Below are 12,957 nucleotides of genomic sequence, written 5' to 3' on the forward strand. Positions count from 1 at the left end.
GGGGGGGGTAAATAAAATTAAACCAATCGTGTTTCTTTCTTCTTCTCCCCTTAGGAGAGGGGGAGAGAAGAATTCTTACGGTCACACCCACAAGGTCGCATGGGGCGGGGGGAGCGAGCGAAGCGAGCGGGGGGAAGCCCCCTTTAAAGGGGGGAGGGATAAATTAAATTAAACCAATCGTGTTTCTCTCTTCCTTTCCCCTTAGAAGAGCGGGAGGGACGAATTCTTACGGTCACACCCACAAGGTCGCATGGGGGGGGAGCGAGCAAAGCGAGCGGGGGGGCGAAACCCTCCTTTAAAGGGGGGGGTAAATAAAATTAAACCAATCGTGTTTCTCCCTTCCTCTCCCCTTAGGAGAGGGGGAGGGAAGAATTCTTACGGTCACACACACAAGCTCTCATGGGGCGGGGGGAGCGAGCGGGGGGGCGAAGCCCCCCGGGGTTGGCGAGCGAAGCGAGCAGGGGGCGAAGCCCCCGCAGGGTTGGCAAGCGAAGCGAGCAGGGGGCGAAGCAATATTTTTCGAAGAGTTGATTTGTTCAGGGGAGAAATTAAATACATCCCCTGTTATTAAATCAAAAGGCCTATTGAATATTTAAACACGATGCAGATGAACCAAAACATTAATCAACAATAAATTATGTTTCAGTTCCGTTTCTTTCATTGTTTAAATTCAATTTCTAACATCGATTTCCCATTATCAAGCACATAATAATTTCCATGAAATCCGTAGTTTCCTGACGAGGAGTACATCGATGGCTTCCAGAATGTCAAGTACACCCCAGCAATCTACACTCACTGCTACGATCAATCCGGGACACGACTCTTCACAGCTGGAGGTCCACTACCAGCCAATTTGTATGGTAACTACGCTGGCCTCTGGCAGTAGGCACTCTCAATATGCTGTTGGATCACATCCGCATCGAACTCGACTTGTTACTGAGGTATGAAACCGATAGGAACAGCATCACAAAGGAATCACCCTGAGACTTAAGAATTCTCCTGTTAATTCCAAAGGGGAATTAAATTGAGATCTTTCGAGATAATAATTATCTATTTCCTCTGCATAATATCTTCACTCATGAAAGAAAAACTCATGTTTCATGTAAAAAAATTTAGGAAAATAATTGTCAAACAACTTCTGTTAATTCGCAATTAATTTAAAATTAATTTAGCATTGAAGATCAATTAAATTTCGTTTTTAGATGCATGAAATCATGAAAGATGATGAAACATCGTACATTAAAGTGATAATTGATTTAAGAAAACAAGACTTATTTTCAAAATCGATTCTTTCTCGTTAAAAGAAAATCAATTTTGGTGATAAAAGTAAAGATAAACGTTAAAGTCGAGTGACGAAATGTTCAAGTGTCAGTTGGTCTCCAGTTGGGGGATTCATTAGCCTAGATAATTCAATTGTAGTTCAATTATCCAATTGTAGAAACAAAATTAACACTCGGTGATTTTTGTTGAAAATGACGATTGCGGAGTAACAATTTTTTATTTCATTTGAAGTAATGGGTTGAGTGATTCAATTGAGTTACTAGCTCGACCTAAACATAGGTGTAAGATTCACATATTCATTAGTCCTTATCAGTAATTATTAGGTAAAGAAGTTACATTTACATGTAATCCTGAAGTGCTCGGATGGCTTTCGTATTTATTGATATTGAATCGTTATTTTTAAGGGATAATATCGTCATTTTTATGAGTAATCGTATTAATCGTAAGAGATGGATGGAGTTGAGTGGAATTAATTGGAAAAATGAACGATTACAAAATGATAACTAAGACCTGTGATTATGTTGATAAAAAGTGGGTTTAAAAAAACTTAGCTAGCTATATTTTGCCAAACATGACTAGCTTTCGAGATAAGTAGTGGAGCAGAATTTTCCATCTGGAACTGGAAAACAACGTTAACTCGCCCCTTTCCCCTAGACAATGAAGAAACTCCAAAAACGTATCGGTGAGCGCCAGCCGTCCTTTGACCTCGGAGACGACAAACCGAAGATTTCCAAAGTGGATCTCAAACGAACACTTAACCTTGAAACTGAGGAGTCTAGGGGAAGGTGGTAGGTTATCTGCGCGGCTCAGGGGGTTGGTTCGGGTAGAACAGGGGCCAGAATTCCTTACAGTAGACATTAATGAAAAAATATAAAATTTATTGCTTACTTTCTGCTAAATTACTTGTAATGTTTTGTTAAAATAATTTGTTTGACATGTTTACACTCAATTTTTTTTGGTTCCTTGACAATTTTCTGTAAAATTACTTGTTTTAAAGGTAAATACACAGTTGATAAAAATTAAAAAAATGGTTTGCTACTTTCCATTAGTCACCTACAGATTTAATATGCATTATTTCGTCAATTTCGTTGGGACGAGTGGGTTTAGCGGAGAAGGTCAAAAAACATTTTTTGCAGCGAATAAAATTCCTCACAGAAAGGTCCTCTGATAGATATACCGAATATCATTTCTTCAAATTTTATTCCACTCAACCGGCGATTGAAACTTTGTTATAAAAACAGATGAAAAGAATGATAAATGGCTTAAGAAGAAAATGCTGCCACCAAAATGCTGAAGGCACCGAAATAGCTATAATGAATACGGTTAACTGAGTAATTGATGTAACATGAAATGAAACAATAAGGAAATTAACTAATGTGCCAATTGTGATTTCACAAGCAAAAACAAGAATGAATGACGATTAATTGTCGAAAAAATTCATCGATTGCGTTAGAGGTAGGAGAACTACTTAACACTTTTTCCGAGTGAATGCGGTGGCAGATTGTGTGTTGGACTTCTCGATTGTATAATTAAAATTGAGTGAGTGGGACGATTACTTCGACTGTGAGTGTTATTTTATATTTAAATACCGTGCAATTCAATTATCAGGTAATGACAGTGACATTCTTGTGAATAAACTATTCCCATCTATATGCTGCATTTGAATTCGCTTATTCACAGGGAACTGCTTCAACTTTACGATCTAGAAAACTCTTGATTTCTTTTAAATTTTTCCTACACTGAGAGAAAAAAGACCCAGTTCTCAAACAAGTCTTACTTTTTCCAAGAAAATAGTTTTTTGAAAATTATCAAAAAAGGATTTTTTTGTGCCAAACATGCAGAGAGTGCGCCGGAATGAAAAATTTTTGTCGCAAAGATCGATTTAGTAGTTGAAAAAAAATTGCATTTTCTGTACACGCAAGAAATGTCATTTCTAGCACTACTCCTTCGTCATTCGATACTCCCATACGTATTTTGCTCCCGAAAAATGTTTGTTTTATGTGGAGCAAGGGATAGTAGTTTTTCGTTTCGGCTGTCTAATAAGCACAGACAACAAATGAACCCTTGAATGAAACAATAATAATGATATGATAGCAATCTTATAATTTAGGAATAAAATATTTGTGGATAAATTTTCCTCTATATAAGATATTTTCATCCTGAAAAGGCACCATCTGATGTGAATTATTCGCCTCTTGAGCCGAATATTTTGTTGCTGTCGAAAGCAGAATAATTATTCATGTATGAGACTTTCAAATTCGAACCAAACATTCTTTTTTGGCAGTTTTCACTTAGCGATTTTGTTGGGCCAAATAAGACTTGTTTGACAACGTGTTTGTTTTTCTCTCAGTGTAGATCTGTCAAATTTGTCATTATGTCGATTTATGCTGGTGCGGTGCGGCGCTTGCGGACAGATTCTCCCTCTCTGTTCCTCTTTTTCCACAGTCAAACTGCCACGTATGAGTAGGGGCTTCCCAATCACTTAAATTCGTGGAATTCGGACCCCCAAAGCTTTAATTTTAGAGAGTACCTGCTGTAATCACTTTATCGCCAGCGCGTAAACTTCCCTCACTCCCTACTATTCTCGACGTTTTCTTAGATGCACTATTGCTTCGCCTCTCCGGGACATCGTAAATTTTTGGCACTTGCCCCTACCACAGTGAGAGGATAAAGCCGCCAGGATTAGAAGAAGAAGAAAAAGAAGAAGAAGAAGAAGATTGTGAATTAAAAATACTCTCACAGTAAATTTTCGAAAAACTGGGCCCATTGTTGGGTATGTAAATATACATACAGACAGTAGTCGTGGAATTTTTATAATTATGGAAAGAATTTTGTCGCATACGAGTATCATAACACACTGATAGAACGGATTAGTTATTGTTAACGAATGGATTTTGGTTGGAGGGTAGGGTCTATTCGGTCCCACCAAATCGTCAGTCGTTAATAGTTAACGAATGTATATTTGAGGAGCCTTGTTTGACTTGACTTTCGCCATTCAAGTGAACCATTCGTTAACTATTAACGAATATTCATTTGGTCATATTCAACTCTACCATTCGTTAATAGTTAACGAATCTCGTTTGGAATAAATGAATCGTTCTATCAGTGCAGATAGTGAGGGTTATTAAAAAGGTTCAGATAGAAACGGTTCATGGTTCTTGATATCGCTATAAAATTCCGATCTGTTCGAGGCTAATGGCCACTCTTCACTGACATTTCACATCGTTGACACAGTCTAACAACCGCAATGGCTTTGGAGAAGAAAAGTGTATATTCAGAGAGCGGTGACAGAGATCAGGATGAGGTCAGTTGCATGCTAAATTATAATTTATGGCACGCCGTGCAATAAGTCGAGTTTATCGCACGATGTGGCATAAAATAGTATAGACCATTCGGGCATAAACTTCGTTTTCAACGAATGTGAATACAGACCGCGCCTTCGGCTCGGCTTGTAAACTTCACATTCGTCGAAAACGAAATTTGTGCCCTTGTACTCTAATGTACTATTAAGATGAAAAAATCATTCCTTCACATGTTTTATGCAAATAATTAAGAAACTGCTGAGGCAATCGTCCCCATATACTCATCGGTTCGAAGTTTTTTTTAACACTCATAGATTGAAAAAAAGATGATCGCATCATTTCTCTGCATAAAATCGAATCTCGAAATATCTCGAAATTCTTGAATAATCGTAAACGAAAGACTGAAACCGAAGCGCCACTGTGTGAGGAGATGAGAAGGCGCGTGCACAGCACGCGCGGCCGATCCCGTAATTTAAAAAACATCGCTGACATTAAAAACCTGATTTAAAAATATGCGCGCCAAGCGCGCAGACCTCTCTTGTATACTAAATAAAAATAAATTGTGTACCGAAAAAGTTCCATAACATTTGGCTCTCAAGTCACCAGTTCTCCACCAGTTCGGGGTAATTTAAAAAACCATGATCCCAAGTCATTAACTCGAATGAAAGAACAACAATGATTCCAGAAAATTCTCCAACCATTCATTCACCTTCGCCAAGTACGGAGTGAGCACCCACGTGTGAAATTGGCGGTTGCCATGAACCACTGGTTGAAAGTATCGGATGAAAAGCTCCAGGCTATCCTTGATTTATTGCACATGATGCACAAGGCTACTGTGCTGTGAGTAAACATAGTACAATAAGAGATGTTTGTTAGTTCAGCCTCCCTCTCCCGATTTCTGCCTCCCAAACTCTCAGCTACACTTTCAAGAACTCCTCTCTTCACCATAATCCCTATCCAAACATTGAAATACTTTTTCATCACGCTGTGACGAAAAGTGAACTTTTCGGCACGCTCCGCGTGCCTAAAAGTCCAATTTCCGCCACATTGTGATGAAAAATATTGTTCGTAACTCGTGAAAAAATGTTTTTTAGCTCGTGGGATTATATCACTCGCCTTCGGCTCGTGATATAAACCTGCCACTCACCAAAAAACACTTTTTTGCACTCCTTACGAAATATACTATTTTACACATTCCCCTGTCCGAGGATTGGTATTGACCCTTCCCCGAACTGGCAAAAGTGAAAGTCACTACGAAACAATATCGTTCGAGCCTAGTACCGCAGGGATTTTCGACACGTGTGGTTGGCACGATTCGTATATTTCGTTACGAGTGCGGAAAAGAGTTTTTTGGCTCGCGGAAGGTTTATAGCACGAGCCGAAGGCGAGTGATATAATCCCACGAGCCAAAAAACACTTTTCCCACGAGTATCGAACGATATTTTTCATCACAATGTGTGGCAAAGGGACGTTTTAGGCACGCTTCGCGTGCCTAAAAAGTTACTTTTTCGCACAGCGTAATGAAAATAATTTTTTTTTTCACAATGTCCGTAAACAGCGTTTGACGAACACGAAGTGAATGAGGAGAGATTTCTTTTGCAGACTAGACGATATTGAAGACAGCTCGCCCCGACGTGGAGGGATTGTAGTGGCTCACTCGATCTTCGGTATCGCTAGTACAATTAATGCGGCTGGTTATGCTTTATTTATAGCACTCGAGAAGGTACTAGCTCTCAATCATCCTAAGGTACGTTGCGAGTTCTTTCGATATATCGAAACAAGGACTCAGTACTGTTTTCATTTTTTCGCTCGCAGGCAGCTCAAGTGTTCACAGATGAATTACTGCAGTTGCATAGAGGACAGGGAATCGAAATTTACTGGCGTGACAACTACATATGTCCATCTGAGGCTGAGTACAGAAATATGGCGGTACAAAGTAATTATAAAGTCGAGTTGACGGCACAGGTGGAGGACGAACGATAAAACGAGATGAGACTATTTCAAACGAAGACTTGTATATTCGACAATTTGTTTTTCATTGAAAGTCTTCTCAAGTCTTGTAGCTAAAAATCAGAGCTTCCATTGAACTTTTTTTTATATAAGAGTACTGATCATTTTGTAATTGTTTAATTAGTCATGCTTTTTGGAACCTAAAATAGATTTTTTATCACTGGGGATCACACGTTGCCCTTCACTTTTATCTCTCTGTGCGCGATCGCAACGTAGGTGTGGGAGCCATCAGGTGGTCTCTAAACTAACTACTCTTGGGGGCCAACCAATGAGATCAAGGGGAACCTAGTGATCTCATTGGTTGACCCCTATCATTGGTTCGCTCTCAGTGATTTCATTGGTTAGCCCCCAAGAGTAGATAGTTTAGGGCTTACTTGGTGGCTCTCACATCTATGTTGCGATCGCGAATAGTCCCAAGGTTAGCTCAGGGTCGGCCCAACATTTTATTACTTAATTAGAAATTCATATTTCCGGATTTTTAAAAAATGTTTGTTTCCTTGTAGAACTTGGAGCTTTGTTCAATCTGGATGTGAAGTTGATGCAATTATTTTCACAGTGCAAGAACGATTTTTCCAAACTCATTGGAATTCTTGGAGTCTATTTTCAGATTAGGGATGACTATGGCAGTCTCTGCATGCAGGAGGTAAGAGTGAACAAGATTCAAGATATTAGGTCTTTTTAGATTGAATTATTGAAGTATTGGTACAGTAATTCAATGTAATTAACGTCATTGTCTCAGTTATTAATAGGATAACACGATTTCACATTGCGAGAGGTATTTTTTGAGAGAGAATTTAATCAGCGGCAGTTGAAATCGGCTCGAATTTTTCTATATCCAGCGAATGGGGCGCGCTGCGCGCGCCGAAGATAAGATGTATGGGATTTAAGGGTGCCAAGTGCGTTTGAAAAAAGATTCAAAAAAAATTTTTTCTTTCCCTTCATCATTGGAGAAATATGTATTCATCCATCTGACGAAATTTCAAACCCGCCACCGGAACTTGACATCGAGAAAATAAATGCGGAAAATCCTCTATTTCGCGTGACGAACCTCGAGAAAACATGGAATCAAATGGGTACGGCGGGTTGAAATATCTCTCTTATTCACCTCGGTACCCCATTGTTTTCTGTCGCCATCACATTGAACACATCATTCCCCATATCTTCAAATTTTTTCAAATTTTTCTTGAGTTCCTAGGGGGTTGAAACGTTCAATTTAATCAAAACGCCATAAGAGGCCGTGTATAAGACTGATTTTGTTTATTTAATTTCTCGTTATTCATAAGTTCTAAAATTTTGAAATTGTCACTGCTGTTCACCATCTGTCTAATACTATTAATTAAAAAAATTATAACTTTGTTGGTGAATGTCAATTTTCAAGGTCATCGCCAAATTCACTTGGCACCCTTAAGGGGCAACAGAAGGCCAACATTTACTCGAAATTTTCAAACAAATTTCCTGCTCAAAGTTATTAGCATTTTTTGAACCTAAAGCACATTGACCTTCATCATCGCTTCCTGGAAATTGAGGTGCTTTGATTTGTAAAAATATCGATGACTTTGGGCAAGAAATTTGTTGAAAAATTTGGAAAATTGGCCGCATTTTGTTACCCCTTAAGCGTATTAAAAAAAATTATGCATTGCTCCATAATATACATAAACAGTTCACCTGTAGTACTGACTCTTTTTGTTTCCATCATGATTAAAAGAGGTTTTTTCTTTTTGTTTATAATTCAGAAATCGAGTCAACTGCAGACGTTAAATTCTACATTTTTTATTCCATGAATTTTTAAAGCCAATAAATTATACAATCATCTATAAAAATCAGTGGCTATTGCGAAGACTATTATTAATGTACATGCTATTCCTCTTTGGATTTTTTTACATTCGAAAGTTCTGTCTGAAGTGATTTTGAAGAATGAATCTCATAATCTCCGCATGTGGCAGGTAGAATACGGAGATTCGGGACGTTTGATATCTTCCAATTGAATTAATTATATTATTCATCCAATAATTTACCTAATTATTACAGTTATTAACAAGATGAGCCAATGTCATATTGTGGAATTGTATTTCTTGTTCACGATCGCGACGTACAGTGATAGAAAAATTTAATTTTGTTGGGTTGTTCTTTTCAATTGTCTATTGTTTGTTTGTCCCGCAGACGCTTAAAATATTAAAAATAGCCCAGTGCCTCGAATTTTTGAGCTACAGAGGTTTCTTTTTTTTCAAAATTTTTGAAAAAATGTGTTCAATAACAATTACAAATTTTTTTTTAAGTTCAACTCCTACACAGCTAATTTCGTTATTTTTTAATAAAAAAATTGCACCAGTCATGTAAAATAGCCGGAAAAATGTTTCTGAAAGAATCGAGAGTATATTTTGAATATTTTAAGGATAATTTTTCTGCCGATTTTACATGAATGGCGCAAATTTTTATTTTAAACAAAACGAAATCAGCTGTGTAGGAATGGAATGTCAGAAAACTAATTCGTCACTATTATTGCACACATTTTTTCAAAAGTTTTGAAAAAAAAACCTCTGTAAGGCAAAAATTGAAGGCCCTGAACTATTTTTGACATTTTAAGCGTCTGCCGAGCAAATAAACAATAAACAATCAATTTTTTTGCACTAATTATTCTTTTTTGGACATATATAATCGATCTTCAATTCATGAGAAATCTCACTCCAATATCCCACGACTTTTAAAGTGTGTAAAGTTCCCTCACAAATCGATTAATCGTGTCCCTCTAGCATCACAACAGTCAAAGGTTCTGCGAAGATATATCAGAAGGAAAATTCGGTTTTCCGATAATCCACGCTATCCAGAGTAGACCAGAGGACAAAGCAGTGATGAGTATCCTTTTACCAATGAAAATGATGTTTCTAATTTTCAAATTGATCCTTAATGATTAATGATAGATATACTTTCCCAAAGAACGAACGACGTGGAGGTGAAGAAATACTGCTTAACACTTCTCGAAAAATTCGGCTCATTCGCATACACGAAGACCGTCCTCGAGGATTTGGACAGAAAAGCTCGAGACGAGGTAGAGAGATTGGGAGGAAATCCACTGTTAATTCAAGTACTCGATGATTATCTTGATTGGCGATAGTTTCCCGAGCACGATACCAAATAACGTGGAATCAGGAATAGCCAAATTTATAATATTTTATTACGGTTAATATTGTAGCCCTTCATTAGATAACATTGCTCTTGAAATTTTCGGAGTACTTAAAAGTATTTTTTGAGTATCAATTCAAATATTCAAATTTTCAAATATTTTATCAATCAATAATTTGAGGTAGGAAGATTGACGATTACTTGTGTAATCGAAAATCCCCTCTCAAGGAATTTGAATTATTCACTTAGTAGTAAATTTACAGTTTCATATTAACAAATTTTAAATATCTCATTAGTCGTAAAAAATCAGATTATTAATATTATATTATTTGAAAAATTGAATCAACATATTTTAAACCTTCAATGATGTAAGGGTCGAATCCTTGTAATATTACAGAAATTTAATATTGATGGGGATCCCTGTGAAGGTTCACGATAAAACCGAGGAGTATGTCGAAAAATTTTAGTGGAAATAAATGAGGAATTTTTTTTTCTTTTATTTAAGAAATGAGGAATTTAAAAGATGTGGCATAAAAGTGTAACAACTTTCAGATACACTTAGAACTCAATTGTGTTAGGAGGAAATGCATAGTATTTTATGTCAATTTTGTTTTTTCTCTTTCTTCTGGGCTGAGTGGACTCTATACAGTGTCCGAAAGCTCATAATAAATAAAGAAATAAATGAGGAATAAATGGGTAATTTTTGTATTTTTGTTTAACTTGCGATTTTGAAATTTCAAAAATGGAGGACGCTTCCAATCCATTCATTTTTCGTGTTTCGTTTTTTGTTCACATCATACAATAGTGCAATTCAGTAGCGGAGTGACAAAACGGTTCAAGTCGACTCATCTCGCACCTGAGTTTTTGCGGAATATTTCCGAATCTAAGGGAGACAGCGAAATTTTCGTAATTACATTCGTTGTAATTTTCAATTGGTTCTACAAAAAACTTTATAACAAAAATTTTGCTATCTCTCTTAAATTCCGAGATATTCATTGAAAACTGGCCAATAGTCACAATTAACTTGAACCATTTTACCACTTCGCTACAGAATTATTTTTATGGAAAACGTTATTTCCAGGTCATTTTTATAGGAAAAATAAGGCTCTTGGGAGGCGTCCCCTGCGCTCTTGATGATCTTTGAGAATTTTTTCAGATTTTTCATATGACCTTTTCAGTCATAAAATGATTTTCACAACTAAAATAGAGAATTGGCTGTTAGGGCAAACATCGGGATTTTGGGGGTAAAATTTCGGACGCGCCTGACATCCAAACTATTACTGCCAGCAATATGCCTCTACTCACTTTTTAGTTGGAAATTTCATGCTCTAAAAATTAGGTTCAATGCAGTTTTTACTCAACTCTAACCACTCTGGCAGCGAAAGGTGACGCGGATCCTTTCAATCTTTAAAAATCGATACGAAAAATGAAACTTCAAACTATTATACAGCCAACTTCCCATTTCGTTTCCTCAAGTCAATTTTTTGACCTAGAAAAGATTTTTTTGCATTCAAATTCTTAAAAAAATTGCGATCAAAATCATATTTCATTCTCATTCCGCAATGTTTAAATGATAACACCATGATCAAGTATTTCACAATAATTCTGTGATATTTTATCCTACGATTTGATATTTCAGATTAAAAAAGCTGAGGAATGATTTTTCTTTACAAATAATTTATTCGTGGTAAAACGATATGGTAATACATCACATAAATATACAATTCTTAACAATAATGCATCGAATCACTGTGTAAAGGTCGTGTATAATTTCTTCCAAAACGCATACGTCTACAAAATCACAAACGAAATTCATTATCCACAATTCTTTTTCTTTTCATTGATTATCATTTTGATCTTGAGTTTCACTAACGAACAAAATCTATCATCACTCTTTGGTCGGAAAAAGATGGAGATATGTCGAGCACATTAAAACATTACAATGTTGCTTTCGATTTACAAACATTGAATTCCTAATAAAAAACTAAACACGCTATTTGAGCCTCTTCAGTTATTATTCCTCTTTGATAAGCTCATTGGTGATAACATTCACGTATGTTTTTGGTTTCTCCGATTGGTTCAATGAGAGCATAAATCCATCATTCTTTTGCCCATCAACAGCTTCCTCTGGATTGATTCAAATCCATTGGAAAACGCATAAAAATCTTGACTAAAAAAATATTTGGATGAAAATTAATATAGTTTGGTACCCATTACACCTACGAATTTACATTAATCAAGCGGTTCAATATTCAAGTTCACAATTCCACATTGATGTGAGAGAAAGTGAGTTCAAACATTATTGTGCACTGTCAGAAAAAATTAATTTTATCCAAAGAATTTTTTTTGAATCAACTATCGTTTGGTTGTTAATTTTCAAATAAACATGATCTCATAGTGAATACCAGTTATCTCTTCTTGAGATGCATTTGATTGGGAGAAATCGAACTTTTCTAGAATTGAAGTTCCTTTTATTTGTCGCAAGAATGAGAGTATTTGATTTCCTTCTAGCCAAAAGTTTGCCAACTCCAGAAATTCATTGGTTCACTCAAAAATCAAAATTATTCTCATGACTAAATACGTTGTTATCTCAATCAACACGAACATACGTTGTTCCAAGTAAATTATAATTGAAGTGAGCATTTCGTATGTCGAATCAGGATGAATATTGCTACGCGGAAAAAGCTTTGGGATTGTAGTAAGATGTCGTTGAGTTGAAAGAAGTTTATATTTCTTGACTAAAAAAAATCGCATTAGTTTACAATAACAGAATCACAGATTACGGCAATTCAACACAAACTTGGATATCACAAATTTCGTTCAATGTGATGTATGGAAAGCTCAATTTAAACATCAGCTTCATTCGAGAAAACAACATTCAATTCATTCCTTAAAGTAATTATCTCCTAGATACGAATTTTTCATCAATTCATGAAAGTAGAAAATTTCTCGACTGGCGATTATATTAGGTTAAAAAAAATAAAACTTTGCCATTTTCGTGATGAATACATGTGACTTGACGCCAAGAAGAAATAATTGATATTCACCGTAAGATCTTGTTTATTCGAAATTGGTTCAAGTATATGTATAATACTTGTCCCATGAAAGAATCATCTCAATAAAAATAATTTTTTCTATCAGTGTGTCCACATCCCCTGACGGATCACTCAATGAGGGGTTCGAGTTCGCGGTGAATTTATTATGTCAATTAAATTATGAAGGAATACAAATGAAATATAAATAA

At 36.2% G+C, this 12,957-nt stretch overlaps 2 protein-coding genes across 3 annotated transcripts in view; both read left to right on the forward strand.

Moving 5' to 3' along the window:
• LOC107041770 (DDB1- and CUL4-associated factor 12) overlaps nt 1-2,032 on the forward strand; it is a 9,878-nt gene extending 7,846 nt beyond the window's left edge. Inside the window, exon 7 of the mRNA XM_015262503.1 lies at nt 731-2,032. Within this exon, the coding sequence (XP_015117989.1) occupies nt 731-886 (156 nt within the window). The 3' untranslated portion in view covers nt 887-2,032. The remainder of the gene's footprint in view (nt 1-730) is intronic.
• Nucleotides 2,033-4,497: 2,465 nt separating this feature from the next.
• LOC107041782 (geranylgeranyl pyrophosphate synthase) lies at nt 4,498-9,872 on the forward strand. Of its 2 annotated transcripts, XM_015262518.1 has the most exons (7): nt 4,498-4,585; nt 5,269-5,423; nt 6,186-6,330; nt 6,399-6,519; nt 7,097-7,236; nt 9,344-9,446; nt 9,512-9,872. In XM_015262518.1, exons 1-7 carry the CDS (start codon nt 4,529-4,531, stop codon nt 9,703-9,705), a joined length of 915 nt encoding a protein of 304 aa, XP_015118004.1. In that variant the 5' UTR covers nt 4,498-4,528; the 3' UTR covers nt 9,706-9,872. The 2 variants fall into 2 exon arrangements, with proteins under 2 accessions (XP_015118004.1, XP_015118005.1); XM_015262519.1 differs by lacking the exon at nt 5,269-5,423 and having other exon boundaries at nt 4,506-4,585.
• The last annotated feature ends 3,085 nt before the right edge of the window (nt 9,873-12,957 follow it).

Source organism: Diachasma alloeum, unplaced genomic scaffold (assembly GCF_001412515.2).
Source record: "Diachasma alloeum isolate Michigan unplaced genomic scaffold, Dall2.0 Dall_scaffold_00379, whole genome shotgun sequence".
Taxonomy (NCBI): domain Eukaryota; kingdom Metazoa; phylum Arthropoda; class Insecta; order Hymenoptera; family Braconidae; genus Diachasma; species Diachasma alloeum.

Bases quoted from the DNA above. Each gene is read 5' to 3' on its own strand.
- LOC107041782 (XM_015262518.1), top strand. From the start codon at position 4,529: ATGGCTTTGGAGAAGAAAAGTGTATATTCAGAGAGCGGTGACAGAGAT. The intron at 4,586-5,268 runs GTCAGTTGCATG...CAATGATTCCAG, and splicing joins GTGACAGAGATCAGGATGAG to AAAATTCTCCAACCATTCAT. The intron at 9,447-9,511 runs GTATCCTTTTAC...GATTAATGATAG, and splicing joins AGAGGACAAAGCAGTGATGA to ATATACTTTCCCAAAGAACG.